Genomic DNA, 20,118 nt, shown 5'->3' on the forward strand with positions numbered 1-20,118 from the left:
AAGCCCACTTATGTGTAGTTTAAGAGAATAAAAGACAGCCCTGGACAGGGATTCCAAGAGATAAGAGATAAGTACTTCAGTGCCCTTTTGAGATAACAAAGTGCATTCCAGACTCTCACAGCTAACCCAGAGCCCCTCAATCTCATCATGCCACGAAGTGAACTCCTCATTTCCTTACCTCATCTGCCTATTCTTTTCTAGTATTTTTTATATGGTTGTGAGGCCCCATAGTCATGCCCTAGGCCTGGGAGTCAGCCTTGATTTTATCCTATTTTTTTTTTTTTAAAGATTTTATTTATTTATTTGAGAGAGAGAGAGAACAGGAGCAGGGGAAGGAGCAGAGGAAGAAGGAGAAGCAGACTCTGTGCGGAGCATGGAGCCCAACATGCAGCTCGATCCCAGGACCCCAAGATCATGATGACCTGATCCAAAGGCAGACACTTAACTGATTGAACCGCCCAGGCACCCTGATTCTACCTTATTCTTTACCCCTTCCTACCCTGCATTCAGTAGATATCAAATGTTACTGGATCTACTCTGAATCCAATTTCCTCCCCTCCTTCTCTGATGTTACTCTCTTAGTTCGGATCTCAACATGTCTCACACGTATTACAGCCACAGGAGAATAACTGGCTTGCTTACACTCAGTATTGCCCCTCCGTAGTCCAAGAGGATGATCATTCTGAACTGCAGATCTGTTGCTTAAAATCCTTTGGTGTCTGTCTCTAGCCTTCATGACCTCATCCCTTCTTACCCCTCTAGCTCCATTTCTTCCTGCTCACACTTCTGTTTTAGCCACTCTGGAAGACTTGCAGGTCTCTTGGTGAGTACTGTAGTTTCTTTCCATACTTCTTACACATGTTATTTTCTAAGTGGAACCAACCTTCCCCACCTCCTTTAGGAAGCTTCTATGACTATCCTTGGGGCATACAACCTACTAATGCCTTTTAATGTAGGATGTAGGATTTTAATGTAGGATGATTTTGTTGGATTCCTAAGTTGAATTTTCTGAAAACAATTTTTTTTTGGATTATTTATGACCAGACAACTTTTTTTTTTTTTCCCTCTTTTAATTCTAACAACTGATTTCTAAGCACTTTTAAAAACAGGAACATTTTCCTGTGAATAATAATGAAAGAAGAAAACCACTTTCCTAGGTTCTGCTGTATCAAGGGTTCCCTCCAACCCAGGAGAAGAGATGTATTTTTCATTTTTATTTAAACTCTTCAACACTTAACAGTTACTTTACATGTGTATTAATATAATTTTTTCATTTATAGAAAGCTCATTTTTTTAAAAAGATCTATTTGAGAGAGAGAGAGAGAGTGTGTGTGTGTGTGCATGAGCAGGGCAGGGGCAGAGGCAGAGGGAGAGGGATTCTCAAGCAGGCTCCCTGATGAGCATGGAGCCCCAGGCAGGCCTGGATCCCATGACCCTGAGATGATGACCTGAGCCCAAATCAAGAGTTGGCTGCTTAACGGACTGAGCCACCCTGGCGCCCCGGAGAGATCATTTGTGTATGGATTAAATGCATGTTATCATGATTATTGGACTCAGGAATAAAACCGTTGGCATGTTGCTTTAACACTTGGTTATGTTTATCATGAATAAAGTCGTTGAATAGAATAAAAGTCATAAAATTAAGAGTATATGACTGAGCAGAACTTAATGTTTTGGAATCAAGTACTTGTTGCCCGTTTTTTTTTTTTTTTTTTTTTTTTTTTTTTTTTTTTTTTTTGGTAGTTACTATCTTTCCTTGTATATAGCTTTTTAAATACCAGATGAATAAAAGTTAAAAAGAGATCAAAAAAGTTCATCCCAGATGATGATTACTAAGCCTGAGAAGGTAATTCATTAATTGTAATTGGAGTGCTATTGTCCTAAAATGATATTGAGCTACTCCTTTTTAATTTATTCATGATACAGCCTATAAGGAAAAAGGACAGAGGAAGAACATTACTTTCTGTTAGGATAAATGGATACTAAACTCATTAAACATAAAATGTTAGTACAAAATTAAAACATAAAAGTATGGAGTTGTAATATCAATAAGAATATATAGGGGCATGCAGCAAATTCAGCATGGTGTTTTGCTGAGGCACTTTTACTCACTAGAGGCTGAGTTCTTAACTAGAACCCAGAAAAACTTTTTGTAAGTACTATTTACTGCGTGTTGTTACCATTTTCTGGGATTATGGTGGAGTCACTGGCCATTTCCACCTATGTCTATTAATCGCACTGGCTTGAGGGGTCCTTGCATGGTATGCTTGCTTTCTGCCGAAGAACTGTTTAGTTTATAGGTAACAAAGGGCATGAGAATGTGGTCTGAATGTTTTCCTGAATTTAAATATATGCTAGTCATGTGTGATATGTCTATTTATTGAAGAGATATATTGACTTCTTTTAGTTAAAACACAAGTGTTGTGTGAATGCTTAATATGTATGTGGATTTTATTGGGTCAGAAATTTCGTGAGACTCAAAAACTTATAAAATCCTGAAATTTTGGGCACAGTTGTTGAGGATTCAAGAAAGTGTATCATCTCTCAGTCACACTAAAGAATAGGTTTTGTCCTTATTTGATCTCTAAGTAATAGAGTGGCAAAGTCATGGCACTAATAAGAATCCACTTCCTTGAGATTCCTGGGTTCTTACTCAAATTAAATTTATGACTGAATTAGATTTTTGTATGGGAAATTTTGAAATAATAATGAATAACTTATAATTCTTTCTTTATTCTATCACCTTTCAGATTTTCCTATGGATTCTAGTAATGGAAACTGTAGAGGAGCCAGCAGTGGTGAGTATATCACTATCTTCCCAGTTTTCATTTGTGTTCAAATTTGTCTTTGTAACCTAGATACTCAACTCTTAAATGGGTACATTTGTGTCCTGTGTTTTGAAAGTAAAGTTAAACATTTTAATTTTATTTTAAAAGTTAGCATATAATAAAAATTGACTTTTTCTCTTGGTCATTAAAAATTGTGTGGATTTTATGAGTTCTGTGGATTTTAATGCATGGATAGACTTGTGTAACCACTACCATGAGAAAGATACAGAACAGTTGTATCTCCTCAAAAGAAACTTCCTCATGCTATCTCTTCATAATGGCAAGCTCCGCTCACCCTTAACCACTGGTCATTGCTGATCTATTCCCTTCTCTAGCTTTGTGTTTTTGAGATGATCTTATAAATGGAATGGTAGAGTATGTAACCTTTTGAGTTTGGTTTATTTTACTTATCACAATGCCTTTGAGCTTTATCCAAGTTGTTGGTGCATGTAGCAATATCAATTTGTTTTAATTGCCAAATATTTTATGCCTTGAGTCCATTACTATTTGTTTAGCCATTCATGTCTTGAAGGATCGTCAGGCTGGTTCTAGTTTTTGTCAGTCATGGATAGACCTACTATAAACGTTTTGTGTAAAAGTTTTTGTATAAACATAAGTCTTCATATCTCTAGGGCAGATATCTAGGAATAGAATTACTGGGATTATATGGTAATGTGTTTAACTTTGTAAAAAATAGTCTAACTGTTTCCAAAATGGTTATTCAATTTTATAGTAGCGATATGTAAGAGTTCCAGTTGCTGTGGATCCTTTTTTGCCTGTGATATTTTCAGGTTTTTATTTTCTTAATCCTAGCTATTTTAATAGGTGTGGAGTGGTAACTCACACCTATTAAAGTAGTGCTGTATTCTGGATATAAAGAACCATCTTTTGGTTCCTTTGATTTTCTCCATTGTTTCTCTTTTCAATTTTATTGATTTCCACTCAGTATTTCTTTCCTCTGCTTGTGTAGGATTTAATTTTGCTGTCTTTTTTTCCCCCTTAAGGTAGAAGATTAGATTATGATTTGAGACTTTTCTTCTTTTCTAGTATAGTAATTTAATGCTATAAGTATCCATCTAAGGATGGCTTTATTTGCTTTTTACAGAGCTTGGTAGGTTTTATTTTAATTTTTCTTCAGTGTGAAATATTTTATAATTCCCCTTGAGACTACCTCTTTGACTCATGAATTACTTAGGATTATGCTGTTAAATTTGCTATTTGGAGATTTTTCTCTTTACTTTAAGTTGTTATATTTTATTCTAATTCCCCTATGACTAGAGAACATACTTTGTATAATCTTGCTCCTTTTAAATTTGTTAAGGTTTAATCTATGGCCCAGGATATGATTTATCTTGGGGAATGTTTTATCTGCACTTGGCAAGAAAATATATATATTCTGCAGTTGTTGGGTAGAATGTTCTTTTATTTATTTATTTATTTATTTATTTGGGGAGAGAGAGAGATAGAGACAGAGACAGAGATAGTGAGAGAGCACAAACAGGGAGGAGAGAGAGAAGCAGGCTCACTGCTGAGCAAGGACCCCAATGTGGGGCTTGATCATGGGACCCTGGGAACGTGACCTGAGCCAAAGGCAGATGCTTAACTGACTGAACCACCCAGGCATCCCAAGTAGAATGTTCTTTAAATGTCAATTAGTTTAATTAATACTGTTGTTTAGTACTTTTATATTCTTTCCCATTTCCTGTGTACTAGATCTATTGATTACTTTGAGATTAGTATTTAAGTCTTCAAATATTGTAGTCTTTACTACTTCTCTTTTCAAGGCTGTCAGTTTTGTTTCAGGTATTCTGAAACTGTTATTTGGTGCTTCCACAGTTAGTATTTTATATCTAATTGGGGAATTGACCCCTCATCATGTAATGTCCCTCTTTATGTCTGGTAATTTGCTCTAAAGTCTTTTTCTTTAATTAATAATAATAATAATAATTAGTTTATAATAATTTTTATTCTTTATTATAAATAGTTATATTAATTAACTTCAGTTTTCTTTCGATTATTATTTGCAAGGTAATCTTTATCCTTTTACTTTTAACATACTTATATTACTATGTTTTAAATAAATTTCTTGTAGACCTGGTATAATTGGGTCACTTTTTGTTAGTATTGGTATCTTTTGTCCATTTTACCAACCTTTGTCTTTTGATTGATATGTTGAGACCATTTACATCTAATGTCATTACTGATATGTTTGTATTTAGATATACCATTTTATTATTTGTTTTCTGCTTGTCTCTTCTCTTTTTCATTCCTGTTTTCTATTTCCTAATTTATTTTGGATTATGTGAAAGTCTCTCTCTCTCTCTCTCACACACACACATACATGTATGCAGCATACAGATATATCACAAGATATATATATATAATGAGAATATGTATACTTGGAATTTTTTCTTTTAAGCATAAAAAATACTTCTTTTAAAGATTTATTTATTTTTGAAAGAGGAGGGCCAGAGGCAGAGTGAGAGACAGAATCTCAAGCAGACTCTGTGCTGAGCATGGAGCCTGATGGGGGGCTTGATCTTATGGCCCTGAGATCATGACCTGACCTGAAACCAAGAGTTGGAGATGCTTAACCAATTGAGCCACCCAGGAACCCTGACATTAAAAATGTTTTAAACAACTCAATAGGAGAATAGCTTACTGTCTTTACACAGATATTTTTAATTTCTATTTTTTCCCCCGATTTCTAGTATTTCTTCTGCCTGAAGAGCATCCTTCAACACTTCTTCTAGAGCAGTTTTGGTGGCAATAAATTCTTAGTTTTCCTTTATCTGAAAATATCTACCTTTCACCTTTTCCCGAAGGACATTTTCACTGTATAGAATTCTGGGTTGGTAGTTCATTCAGTGCTTAAAAAAGTTATTCCACTTACTTCTGTCCTCTATCTTTCTCATGGAAAATTGGTAGTCATTCAAATCATTGTTCCCTTATATAAATGCATCAATTTTCTCTGGTTGCTTTCAAGAATTCTTCAGTCTTTAGTTTTTAGTAGTTGGATTATGCTCTGTCTGGACATTTGATTTCTTTAGATTTATCCTGTTTTAGAGTTAATTGATTTTCTTGAGTCTATAAGTTTTTGCATTTGTCAAATTTAGGAGGCTTTCAGCAACCATTTCTTCAAATATTTATTTTTACAGCACATTCTCTTCTACTTCCAACTCTATGATGATGTGAATGTTAGAGCTTTTGTTATTGTCCTACAGGTCCCAGAGGTTCTGTTTATTCCCCTCCCAAACTTTTCTGTTTCTTCAGATTAGATAATTTCTTTTAATCTGTCTTCAAGTTCACTGAATTTTTCCTTGATCATGTCTGTTCTGCTATGGAGCCCATCCAGTAAATTTTTTATTTCAGTTATTGCAATTTTCAACATTCAAAATTTCCAACTGGTTCTTCATTGTATCTTAGATTTCTTTCTTGAGACTTTCTATCTTTCCATTCATCTCAAGAGTGTTCACTATTACTTTTGGGGGAATTTTTATAAAAATTGCCTTGAAATTATTGTTGGATAACTTTAACATTTGTGTCATCTGATTTTTTCCCTGTACATATTGAGATTTTTCTGGTTCTTCATATGCATGTGTGCATATGTGGCTTCCTTTGCTCTTTACTATGCTGTATATGGTAGTACTTCTGGATTTTCATTGTTGTATAGTATTTTATCATATGGATATACCACACATTATTTTAACGTTCTTGGATATTTGGGTTGTTTCTAGTTTTTATTTCTATGATTAGTGCTGTATTTGCTTCTACAAGCACATTATAACTACAGTTAGTTACTATATACCTTTTCTATTTCACTTTCCTCTAGGAATTTGCATTGATTTGGGTCTGTGTGTCCTGCCTTTCAGGTGTCTTTTTATTTTATTTTATTTTTTTCAGATTTATTTATATGAGAGGGAGAGAATGGGAGAGAGAGGGGTCATTCCCCTCCATGGCCTTGAGATTAGTGGGAAGTTCTTTTCTACATTTGCTTTCATTTCTGATTTAGCCTCCACAGTCCACATATCCTTTCCTTTTGGACTAGACATGCTTCCTTGAGCACATCCTATCCTTAATTACAGCTCCTTGAGTTCTTAACACCTGTCATTCAAAGTAAAAACCAATAATGATTATACTTTTACCCCCCCACCCTGCCACACACACACACACACACACACACACACACACAAAACTCCCAGGATTTAATGGTCTTTCAATGTGTTGAAGCCCTGTCATGATAAAAATATTTAATGGAGGAATTAGGTCATATAGAATAGTGTTCTTTCTCAGCTGTGGAAGATGCTGGTGGTGGGAGGGCTTAAGGGAAGATCTGAGAGTGAGAAACAAGAGTTCCCAGTAGAAAGTAATCAGTCTGGTTTTATTTGTAGTGGCCAATCAACAATCAACTTTGAATTTCAACTTTCCTCCTGACTTTGTTAAATACCATTAACTCCAAACTTCTCTCTAAATTCAAGGGAAAGCAGAAACTTAGAGGGAAAATACCATTTTTTTCCTACTGAGAATCCCGTATCTTTAAATATTAATGCTAAAACAAACCAGACTATTAATACCAAAAGAATCACTTTAATTGTTCACTTACCTTCTCATTCTCTATAAGAACCATTCCTTCGAAACAACCTGAGATCATGTCCTGAGCCAAAATCAAGAGTCAGATGCTTAACTGACTGAGCCACACAGGTATCTCTGTCTTGTAAAGTGTTTTGTATGTGGAAGTAGAATATTTATTTTATTGAATTGTAAATAACTTTGAGACATCAATTTTCATTAGACTGAAACAGTATTCACTGTTGATTTCCACTGAATCTTGTCAGAGTGACAAGAGTTTGACCAGAGGCAATGTCTACTAAAGGTGCACAACAAACATTTATATTGTGAAAAACACAAGTGAATGAAAATGACTTGTTTAGAATTATTTCATTACCTTCTTGATGCAATTGAGAATGATGTTCATGTAGTATCATAAAATCAGCTGGAAATTATGGGTGTCCAGCCACGGTTCTGTTTTAATGACCACTCCAACTTTATATTTGATCAAAACAAACCACAATTATATATTACAATTGATAAGTCAACATTCTGGTCAAGTGCAGGCATGGGTTATCAAACTGTTCAGAAGTTATGGTTAGAATAATATAGTACTTCAGTGTGTCAATGAAAGACGATGGCATCAACAATACTATAAATAATTTACACAAACAGTTCAATGTGTAAAACTACCTGGAATGAATGTCCTTTCCTGGGTTTAGTGTTTACTGTTCCCCTTTTACAAATGTTTTCTTGTTCCCTGTATAACAGGAATGATGAAAACCAACCAACAAACAGGCAAAACCAAGCTCATTCAGCTTGGGCACTGACATATTCACATGTTCTGTAAAGAAAGTAGAAACTCTTCACACTCAAAATTTTATGCTTTGGAAAAATGGAGCATCCGGGTTGATAAAATAGGGAATGAGGAAGGTACAAAAACATTGTAACCCACATAACCCCATTTTCAAAAGTGTCAAGTTGTTTGGCCTGGAATTTGGAAAAGAAATTCTTTCACTCCAGTTAATTTATCCTTTGCCTGAAAGTTTAACAGTTCTTTTCTCCCTTTTCTTGCTTCCTTCATTCCTTTTCTTCTTTCTTTCTTTTTGAGATAATGACTTAGTCTGAACAGCTTCCAATTTGTGAGTGTGTTTTATTATTGTAAACCCACTGCCCTAATAAAGAGTACATCACCTCTGGTTTCCATAATGTGGAATTTGGGAAAAAACAATTTTAGTTTTATTCCACTGAATCATTTGGTCTGTCAAGTCAACACAGAAAATAAAGGCAGGTATTCGAATGGTGCAACAAAAAGATCTATTTTTTATTAAAAGAACTCTCTCAGCTTCCTACTTTGGGATGGTGACCAATTTATGAATTTTTGTATTTGAAAAACACAGTTTTTTTCCAGGGAGGAGATATAGCCGGTAAATTCTGACACTAAATAATCATAGAAGCATAATCAAATTACTTTTCTGCTTTGTTTCCAAATATAAAATCACACTGTATTGACCTCTGAGGTTTCATCAGGTATATTTTCAAATCAGGGCAACATTAGCAGAATCCCCAGCATAAGTTGGGTGCTCTAAAATGTTTCATTAACATCTTCCTGCCTCTATTTTAGAGGTGTTTCCGAGAAACTCTTCCGGGGTCTGAGGAACATCCCCCTTTTTGGGATGGCCTAGGCCTGGCTTGGGTGGTATAAATTCATTCTCTTTCTCCTTCTCAAAACTTCTTTCCTCCCCTTTGACTTCCTCCTAATTTGGGGAAGGAATTTGATTTTTTTTCTTTGGTGCCAATGTTTATTGACTATAGTAGCTGAATTAACTTGGTGGTAACTTCTGCCCTTTATTGGAAAAAAATTAGGATAGGTAAAAAGTAGTATACTTAAAATTTACAATAGCTTACAAGTATATGCATTCCTTTTTTTTTTTTAAATTACTTTGCAGTATTTGACAATTTTGACTCATTTTTTATTCCTAAGCATTCTTCTCGAGCTGTTACCCAAATCATGCTTGCACTTCTCCTGTCCCCCAGCTGTGGGCGTCCTCCAAGGCTCTGTGCTTGGCCTCTGCTCCTCTCTCCTTACAATCGTTTCTTCCCATTGGATTGCATCCAGCTACATGGGCTTAGTTATCACTCTCATGACTCCAGGTCTTATCACTGTCAAGGGTAGAGCACCACATTTTCCTTCGGTAAACACTTCTACCCAGTCACCTAGTTGTACTTCAAATACAACCTAGTTAAGAATTAAAGCTATCTTTGTATTAGAGATTTCTTCTTTGCAACTTTCTTTTTTGGTATGTAGCACCATTGTTTTCTCAGGTTCCCAGTATGGAAACTTCATATTCAGCTTATTGGTCCATCTACCCTACTGTTCATTAGAAAGGTAATGGCCGCCTCCTCGTGCCAGGCATTCTGTATGCCAGGGGTATGGGGCGAGAAAGTGAGCAGTGACTGCATCTCCATTTTCTGTCCTCTTTTGTGTGTACTTGAGAGGGCTAGAGAGATACCTAATTTTTAAAAAAAGATTTTATTTATTTATTTGAAAGAGAGAGTGAACATGTGAGAGAGCACATGTTGGGGAGTGGGCAGGTAGAGGTGTGAAAGAGAGTCAGGCTCCCCACTGAGCAGGGAACCCAGACACAAGGTTCCCTCCCAGGACCCTGAGATCATGACTTGAGCTGAAGGTAGACATTTAACTGAAACACCTAGGAGCCCTGATATGTGATGTTGTAAAAGACTGTGAAGCCCACTTTATGTTTTTGTTAATTGACTACTGTAAAATATATTGTTGAACATAACACTTCAGTTCTCACAAGAGAAAATGGGAAAATCTCATTGACTATCTATATTTTGTATATCCTGAATGACCCTTGGATCCAGAAATGTTGTGAAGGACAGTTTATTTAAAAATTTCCAAAGACCCAAATCCTAAAGGAATAAACTAAATTTCCTTTTCTTATTAATACAGTGTTAGTCCTCTCAATCTTAAACAGTTCCCTTTTACAAAGTACAAATTACTATGAATAGAGACCTTTATTACAATATTTGAGGTTTGTTTTTTAAGCTAAACTGAGCAAATGTTATTTTTGCTTTTTAAAGCCTTATTATATTACCTCCATTCACCATCAGCTGCATTGCATTTTCCACATACTGCTCTTATCCAAAATAAAATCCAACAGATTCTTTGCTTTATGCTTATGATTGGGAAATAAATATTATTTTAATATGTAATGAACAGCTGCTAAGTCATGGCACACTTCAGTTTATGGAAAAATGAAAGGAATGTCTCATGAATTTTTATGTTATTGGTACTTTATCAACATATAATTCACCTACAGTAAAATGCATAATTGAGTGTGTGGCACAATGAATTTTGGCAAATGTATACACCTATGTAGCTATCACCCAGATGAAAATAAAGAACATTTCCATCACCCCTCAGAATTTCCTTGGGCCCAGTCACGCACCCCATTGTGAGGCAAAGCGTAGTAGTGTACCTTTGTGGAGCACGATACCAATATGATTTCTCAATTCTATTTTTTAAATCTAGTTACCCACCCCCACCTAAATGTAATACATATAAAAGTTTCTACCTCTAGGAAAACTTAGTACATTTTTATCTTTAAACTTAAAACTTTTAAGTATAAACTTTTGACTTTAATTTTAAAATCAACTTGCAAATGATTTTTCTTTAGAAAATTGTCTCTTCTGTTTCACCAACTGCTTTTAAATTTGCATAAAATATCTTCGGATCTTTTTGGTTTGTTTATATATTACCCCTACTGCTAAGAGCTAACATTCAGTGAGTGATTTACTAAGTAATAGGCTTTGTGCCAAATTCCTTAAGTGAATTACTCTTTAAATTCTTAACAATAACCCTATGAGGGACGCCTGGGTGGCTCAGTTGGTTAAGCAGCTGCCTTCGGATCAGGTCATGATCCCAGCGTCCTGGGATTGAGTCCCGCATCGGGCTCCTTGCTCGGCAGGGAGCCTGCTTCTCCCTCTGCCTCTGCTTGCCATTCTGTCTGCCTGTGCTCACTCTCTCTCCCCCTCTCTCTCTGACAAATAAATAAAATCTTTAAAAAAACACAAAAAACAAAAAACAATAACCCTATGAGGTAGACAGTATTCGTTTAGAAATAAGTTTTGCCAAAGGTAACTGGCCCAAGGTCACACAGCTGGGAAGCAATGGAGTTGGGATTCAAACCCACATGCCCTTAATCATTTTGTCATATTCTCTTGCATTGTAATAATTATTAGAATGGTCACATATGTGATCATTTTGGCTTGCTAAGTTTGATCCTTCCCATTTTGAATATGTACATGATAATTCAAATGGACTTCTTATATCAGGACAGAAATTACCTTGGTCCTACCTGAGTCAAAATAGCAGAATCTGGTACCACTGAAACGCCTGATTGCTTAATTTTGGACATCTCAGTTCTGTAGGTGGCAAGGAACGTAAGATAAATAGTGCTTCTCTTATCATTAGATGGTCTTTATATAGAATGGATTAAAAAATCCCAGTGAATCTTGATTAAATCTGACATTTATGGGGCAGGCATACCAGGTACCATGATAAGTATTTTATGTGTATTTTCTCATTTAATTCTCCCAATAATTCTATGAAGGGTATGTCTGAAATTACCTAAGGGCACACTTACCGACACCTTTACAAATATGGACCTGGATCTCAGTAAAGAAGTCGTAGTTAAGAATATAGATATTCAAATTGTAAAAATTTATTTTTTCTGTCTGTTTTAAAAGTTGTGGTTTGCTCCTGTTTCTTAAAATGGAGGGAAGAAGTCAAGTGAGCTTCTAAGGCCAAATGTCAAGATATAAAACATATAATACATTTGGTACAAATTAAAATTGCTGAAATTTTAATCTTGAAAGAATTACAGTGGAAATTGTAAAACAAATAGAATTATATTTTCTTTAATCCCCATGTATTTTTTGACAATAGATTCTGCACACAGCTCTAAGATGTCTTCTCCTAGAAAAAGCAGAAAAATACTAACTCATAGACAGTAGTATTCCAAAGTCATGGTACCTGAAAAACTATAGGGGCTTTAGAATCTGGCAAAGGAAGTCAGTTAGAGTCTTTTAGCTCTGGATTGGACCCAGCATTAGTCGATTTCAAGCAAAGGTCAAGGTTAGAAAGTTGTATTATCCTTACGTATGAATGTAAACAGATTGTACTAAGTAGTGAAGGTCCACTGAGAATCAGATTTCATAGTTTTATCAGATACTTATAATTCTTTAGATCTTATGAAACCATATGATTCTTTAAAAATACTATTATCAATAAATGAACCCATTTTTATGAACAAAAATTCAAATAAAAAAGGATTGCTTTCCTCTCTGAATTATGTTTAAAAGAAACCTCATTGTTGAGACTGTGCACTTGGGGGGCATCTCCTCTGAGTTGCAGACCAGATTCTGTGGAGCTCAGCCATGTTAATTTTGCAAACTAATGTTTGTATGAGGGTGATAAACTCCTATTTGTTTGAGGATGATGAACAGTCTTCAATTTCATTAGCAAAGAAGTAGGAAATCATTGATTCTAGGAGAGTGTCTGAGAGAACCAAGCAAAAACATGAGGGAGACCTGCCAGAGGTGGAGGGCCATGGATGCTCCTGGGATGTAGAATGCCATGTTATTCTGCAATTTAGGATGTTACATTCCATCCTAGATGTTGAAGAGAATGAATTGTTCATATAAAACCTTCCCCACATTTGAAGAGTTCTTTGTCACTTCATTTTGTTGCAGCCTGCTCCTTTAACTTATTCATGTACTTTTTTCCTTAGAGAAAAATGCCAAGGCAGTTCCTTTACAACCTTTTCTTCCCAACAGTGGAATGCAAGCGAATCAATATCTAATGGTTTCTGTGCAAAGCTCAGTAAATAATAGATTTTATCTTGCCACGGTGGAAAGCAAAATTTAAAAACCTTGTGCAGTTGGGAAGCTGGGAGAGGAAGACTGCTAGCAAAATTATTAGCAGATTAAAGTAGAAATGATGATAATATTTCTGGCTCCATAAAAAGTCTGAGAAATTAACTATTTATACTAAAAGAAGGGGAAAAAAAGAAGGCTGTTGCAATCTGATTAAGGGTGTCACGGAAAAAAACATAATGAATAATGCATGTACTATATCCCTCCATGATTCTTTGCAATTTCCCAGTTCTTGGGCTTTTGGGGATATATATGTAGATGTGAATGAAAGCACATTAGAGGATGAAGAATTGATTTAAGATATATTTTTCATGAATATGCTCTCATATGAATATGTTTGGTTTGAGTTAGCATAAATAAGTGAAAGGAAGTCTTTCCATATTTGAGCCTTGTAGATATAAATTTCCACTTCTCCTTTTATTCTATTATTTTATTGAGCTACTAGTTACTTCAGCTAGGCAGATGTTTGTTTGTAACAAGAGCTAAGGACCCAAGCATGGCAAGGGTTACTTTTATGATAAGGCTTTGCCACCTCTGAGGCTAGCAGAGGTAAGTGCACTGTAAATGAATCAAATCCAGTTCCGAAAATATAATCGCTCTGCTCCTTAGCTATTAGGAAATGGCCTAGCTCTGCATATGTAGTTGCTTATATATAGTTATGTAAATACTTACTTGAAATCTTCTAAATTACTTTATGATTTGATTTTTGAAAAATATCTCCTTGGGAAGATTATGGAATCTGTTTGTTTATGCTTCAAGTAAAGTTGTATGGTAACAACATCATATTAGACTCAATCCAGTGATGGTTGGTATAGTTTTGCCAAGAATTATTATTAGAGTATGGAGTATGAGCACATTTCTGACGAATTACAAATATGTAGATGGTTGACCTACCTGCATCACGTTTAAGAAATATCTATTTTTAAATGCTAGAAAAGCACAAATCCCCGTGTGTATATGGGTGAGAATAATTTGTAAATCAAAGACCATAGCAGTTATTGCTTCAGAAATGGTCTCATCTCAAGAATAGCTCTCCTTAAAAAGGAACCCTTGTGAACTGTTCATGGGAATGTAAATCGGTGCAGCCACTGTGGAAAATATTATGGAGGTTCCTCAAAAAATTCAAAATAAGGGCACTCCTGGCTGGCTCAGTTGGTATAACATGCAAATCCTGATCTCAGGGTTGTGAGTTCAAGACTCACATTGGGTATAGAGTTCACTTAAAAAAAAAAAAAAATTAGAAACACCAAGTGATCCAGTAATTTCACTACTGGGTATTTACCCAAAGAAAACAAATACACTAATTTGAAAAGATATATGAATTCCTATGTTTATTGCAGCATTATTCATAACAGCTAAATAAGAAGGCAACCTAAGTGTCCACTGATAGATGAATGGATAAATATGCGGTACACACACACTGGAATATTACTTGATCAAAAAAAGAATGAGATCTTGTCATTTGTGACCAGATAGATGGACGTAGAAGGTATTATGTTAAGTGAAATAAGTCATACTAAGAAAGACATATATGAGTTCACTTACATGTGGAATCTAAAAAACAAGACAAATGAAAAAAAAAAAAACCAAAGCAGAAATAGATCCATAAATACAGATAACAAGCTGGTTATTGCCAGAGGGGATGAGGTGGGGAGGATGGGCAAAAGGGATGAAGGAGAGTGAGAGGTATAGGCTTCCAGTTACGGGATGAATATGTCACAGTGATAAGAGGCACATGTAGGAAATATGGTTAATGGTATTCTAACAGTTACCTGTGGGGACAGATGGTAGCCACACTTTTGGTGAGCATGGCATAATGTATAGACTTTCTAATTACTGAGTTGTATACCTGCAACTAAGGTCACATTCTGCGCCAACTATATTTCAGCAAGAAAAGAATATCTCCTTAAAAAAAACTATAACATTTCCATTAAAAATAAAGCAACTATACAATAGACCTAGATATCTTTCCTTTTTTGACAAATGGGAATATAAATATTTTGTGAATAAGAAAGTAATTATTGGAGTAGAATTCTTCAGAATAGCAACCAACATTGAAATTACCCATAATTTATTTATTTGAGGTCTTTATTCTAGAGAAATTGTGTGTTAAAAATTATCTGCAGAACAAGGGAAGTGCTGTGTGTAGTGTGAGAAAATCCTCACCTCTCTCGTGGATGAGAGTGATGTTGTTACAATTGCTTTGTAGATAGCACCTATCCCCATCAGTGGTGATTTCTAGAACTTAAACACTGCTAGTATGGTGCTTAATACCCTTCTTGGGACTGCTACTTTAAAACATGTCATCTATAAGTTCAACTGCAAGTAAAATTTATTTTGATTAGAAAACATCAGCTGGTCATCAAAAGCTTCTGCCTTTTATTGGTCTATGCTAACATAAAATATTTCTTAAACAAAATACTTTTATTGACTTTCTGTGATTCATGTGCTCTTTTTTCCTTTTTCTGTGTCACAGCATAGACAGATGCCATTTATGTTTAATGAAGCTTTCTCAGGCAGACTAGTTTAAATGCTTCCTGAAATAATTGTATATTATTATCTATTTTTATATTGACTTTAATGACTAACAACTTACCACGGTTATGATGCATATATGACATATATTTGTCAACTAATATATAAACAGTATAGTAATCCACTTTCCAAGATTTTAAGTGATTTATCCTATATATAAAACATTTTGAGACAATACAATACCTGTCTTATATATAAAATGTACTCTTGTCACTACTCACCAGATTTAAAAAGCATGGAACTTCTCATTTTTAAATTATGTATCTAGTAATTTCTTCCAATAAGAATAAAAATACCATTGAGTTAAATAGCAGTTATTCTGCCTCTAGATGGGACTCTTAGCTGCTCTTAAGAACTTCACTGAGTTCAATGGGTTGTAATCAAACCTATTTATCTCACTGAGTTGCTTTTAGATCAGGAACTAATATTTAAAAAAATGACCTGTAATCAGTAAAGTATATATGAATGCACGTGGGACCCCACAGAGGCACACCAGTTACCTGAGCATGAGCAGGAAGTTGCCTTTCAGTAAGCATTGATTCTACTTCCACAGGCACTAAACATAACTCTTTTAGGATTTGGGGTTCATGCCCTCTTCATGCGTGGCAGTGAACAGGGTTTCCTTAGGATTTGGGTGGTTTGCTGAAGAGGAGAAGCTTATGAACATATTGGCATTAAATAAGAGGCTAGGTAAATAGAAGTAACATGAATGTAGTCCCAGGAGAAAGAGATCAGACACATAGAATGGTGAAGAGCCTCCTCATCACCAAATTTGGATCGAATCTTACCAAGAAATACAAACAACTAAAAAGAGAGCTCATGGTGAATTTTTGCTTATAGCGAAAATGTTGTATTTTTCAGAACGCTGCAAATGTAAGCCCATTAGAGCTACACAGAAGACCTATTTCCGAAACAATTACAACTATGGTAAGGATAACTTCATGGTTGACCTATAAACTGCTGTGCTGAGAAAGGGGTGTGTGTGTGTGTGTATGTGTGTGTGCACACACGCACGCTTGTGCATGAGCTCGTAGGGCAGTTTAAAATTAAGGCTGAGAACCAAACAAAGACAACTTTCAAACACAAGTTTACTGTTCCTCCTGAGCAATTAAAATGTCTCTTGGGCAAAATTCTTTTTTTCTTTTTTCTCATGGGCAGAACTTTTAACAAATGCTTGATTTTACAGCAGCTCAGGCTGCATTGCGGCCATCTTAGAACCATGTAAGTAAGTGAGCACCCAGAGCTGCATTTCAGACAAGATGGGAGGGACACTTCTTTCCCTGACAGGCTAAGGAGGGTTGGAGCCTGAGTGTCTGGAGCTGCCTGTGTTTTTCAGTCGTGCTTCGAAGTCCGCTTCCCCAGTGCGCTTTGATGCATAAGGGACTGATGGGTAATAGAGGACAGCTTGGTTTCTCCAGTCAGTCTAGCTCCTGGAACACACTGACAGAACTGGAAGGTAACACTGGCAAAAGTTGTTAGTATTCAATTAAGGAAATGTTCTTTTTGTCCAGCTTGACCAAGAAAAGTGACGTTCTGTTAAAATATTAACTGAAGAACCACCACTCCCTCCAAATGTAGCTGCCAGACTTAACTGAAGGAGGAAAAGCCTCCTGTCTCTGTAGCAGGTACTGTGCTGGGCGGTTCCTATACACTGTCCTTCATAGTTTTTTCAACTGCCCCCCCCCAGGTGTATTATTATGCTAATTTTATCAGTGATTATTGAACCCAGATTGTCCTTTCTTATTTAGAATGTTCTTTTGGGCACTGGTATGCTTCAGAGTCACAGATATCAATTCCTATTATATTTGAAAGGCTCAGAGTTTTCCAGCTGATAAAATAAGGGACAAATCAACATTTGCTGTAATGGATAGGCATTTTATTGTGATTTTTCCCCCTAGCATCTATGAGGTTAATAAAGGTCATGTGACTATCCCTGAAGAAGATTGCTGATGCTGAGCCAATGAGTAAAAATATGACAATCAAATAGATTTTTAAAGGAAACATTATTAAAATGAGAATTTTATTATCGAATTTATGTGCCTTATTTTAGAAGATAGAGGACATACAGCACAGATTTATTTTTATTTCTATACTGCTGGGAATCGGAAGGAGAGAAGTTGGTTAAGACTCTGTAAGAGTAATTTTTGATATCTATGAAAATACTGTGTCTTAGAAGGTATAAAGTAGAAAATTCTCAGTGTAAATAAATCTCTTTGAAATAAATGTACTTGTTTCCCAAGTTTTTCTTCAATGAAATCAATTTTTATTTTTTGCTTACTACTCATCTTAAGAGGAATCTAATTTCTCTTAGTCAGTGGTAGATGCGCTTTCCAAGGTTGGAAGGTCATGTTTTTCTGAGAAGTCAAATGCCTGGCTGCTCATCTGAGAACCCATACCTCTAAAAACTGATGTGAAAAATCACAAGGAAATGGAGCTTTCAATTTTTAGGAGATAGTTTTTCAAGACTGAAAAATGTTATGTGAACTTTTAAGTATAAAAACAAAAGCGTAATAAAAAATGTTATTTCAAGGAAATTTAGTTGACTTTGTATTTATTTTACTTCTCTTATTATTAATTTTTACTTTATCTCACTTTCTTAGAGCTGTGGCAGTTGGTCCTGCTATTTTGGTTAAAAGTTCTAATACGAGTGGTTACAAGTCTGAGTGAACATTATAAAGTAAAATGGAATACAAGTCACAGTCAGTGGGACTTCCTCATAGCCAAACAATAACCAGGTTGCCCAGAGTTGAAGGGTTTTCATGGGTCTGTAGCTACTGCTTTAAGCCTCCTGGGGGGGGAAGGCAAGCACTCAAATGATTAAGTAGAAGGAAAGGAAAATGCAATTTAAATTTTAAAATGTGTTGATTTTTATCACCAGTGTCTGCCTGTGTCTAATGAGAAAACAAAGTTGGGGGTGAGAGTAAATGATAATTCACACAACCTCTGCTTCCTTCAGATTAATTCAGTAAAAGCTCTTGAGCTTTAACCAAATTACTTGAATAATAAAGTAAGTCTTGTAGAGAGGTATTTATTTTGGAGTGGGTACATGTGCTAAAAATTTCTAATGAAAATAGTAGACACACTGGGTAAATAAATCATTAGTTAGAGAACATTTGCACAGTTGGCTAATCTCTAAGAGTTGATGGAGGCTCTGAAGCACATTTACATAAACCAGGACACAAAAAAATGTCTGCGAGCCAGGCTTGTCAATTTATCATCTGAATCTCCCAAACGCCATTTCAAAAAGGGTAATCTTATTTTTTTGTTAAAATAAAGACGCGAGAACACGAAGAAGGGATTCCTTTGCTTGCAAGTTCACACCAAGCAGGGACAGCTGGGTAGTTCTGTTTTGTTCATGGTAGTCCTCATACTTTCTCCAGAAATTGAAATACCAGTGGAGCAAAAATGAGGTTTTGTCCTAAAGATTTTAGAATCAGCAACCTGATTTCTCTCATCCGTACGTCCTACCGGTGGAACATTGAACATTTCTGTATCAAGGCGGGGCACTGACAGGAGGAATGGCTTATTGCTGGCTTTACGTTTTTGTGGATTACTTTTTTCCATTCCTTTGTAATCCAAAAGACCCTAAAATCTGTGGGAAGGAACTTAGACTAAAGTGGTTTGCAGAGATATGCCTAAGAGACTTTGGAAAAGTGGGTTCATTTAGATACATTTTGTCTTCCTCTCTGTAACGTCCTTGAATATTGGACTAGAGAGCTGGGCCAAAAGCCACTGGCTTCTTGCTAATTGACATTTTTACTTCTTTGCAGGCCTTTTCAAAGCCCTCCTTAAAAGGGGGGGGGGGGGGAGACAAGCTCATTTATCAGAAGAAGGAATCTAAAACATTTGGCTCTTCCAGAGGACAGAATATACAGATTAGAAGCAGAACTGTACTTTGTAGATTCTGAGTTAAATCCTTGGACTTTGCAGCTGAGCTGGTTACTTTAAGGGGGTTCATCTTTATACTGAGAAGTGAAGGTGGCTTTTGTGAGCTACACTGGGTGTCAGGATTTCTGTTGAGTGAGGTACATCATGTAATGAACTTAGTAGACCATGTTCCATAGCTCATGAAGGGAGGGAATGTGGGGGAGTCTGACTTCAAAACACATGGAGGAAACAGGATCTTGTGGTAGCAGTTCTTATTCAAGAAGAAAATGTCGTATACCTACAGGAGAATATAAAAGATAATCTGAACTGAAACAAAGGAGAAAGGAGCTGGTGTCTGAACAGTCCCTAAGATGAGCAA

General features: G+C 35.7%; 1 protein-coding gene across 1 annotated transcript in view; it reads left to right on the plus strand.

Annotated features, from left to right (window-relative positions):
- The window catches only part of FRZB (frizzled related protein), a 31,486-nt gene that overhangs the window by 5,597 nt on the left and 5,771 nt on the right, over positions 1 to 20,118 (plus strand). The window contains exons 2-3 of the mRNA XM_082689359.1: positions 2,751 to 2,798; positions 16,734 to 16,799. Coding sequence (XP_082545485.1) covers positions 2,751 to 2,798; positions 16,734 to 16,799 — 114 coding nt within the window. The remainder of the gene's footprint in view (positions 1 to 2,750; positions 2,799 to 16,733; positions 16,800 to 20,118) is intronic.

Source organism: Mustela nivalis (genome assembly GCF_964662115.1).
Source record: "Mustela nivalis genome assembly, chromosome: 11".
Lineage (NCBI taxonomy): Eukaryota > Metazoa > Chordata > Mammalia > Carnivora > Mustelidae > Mustela > Mustela nivalis.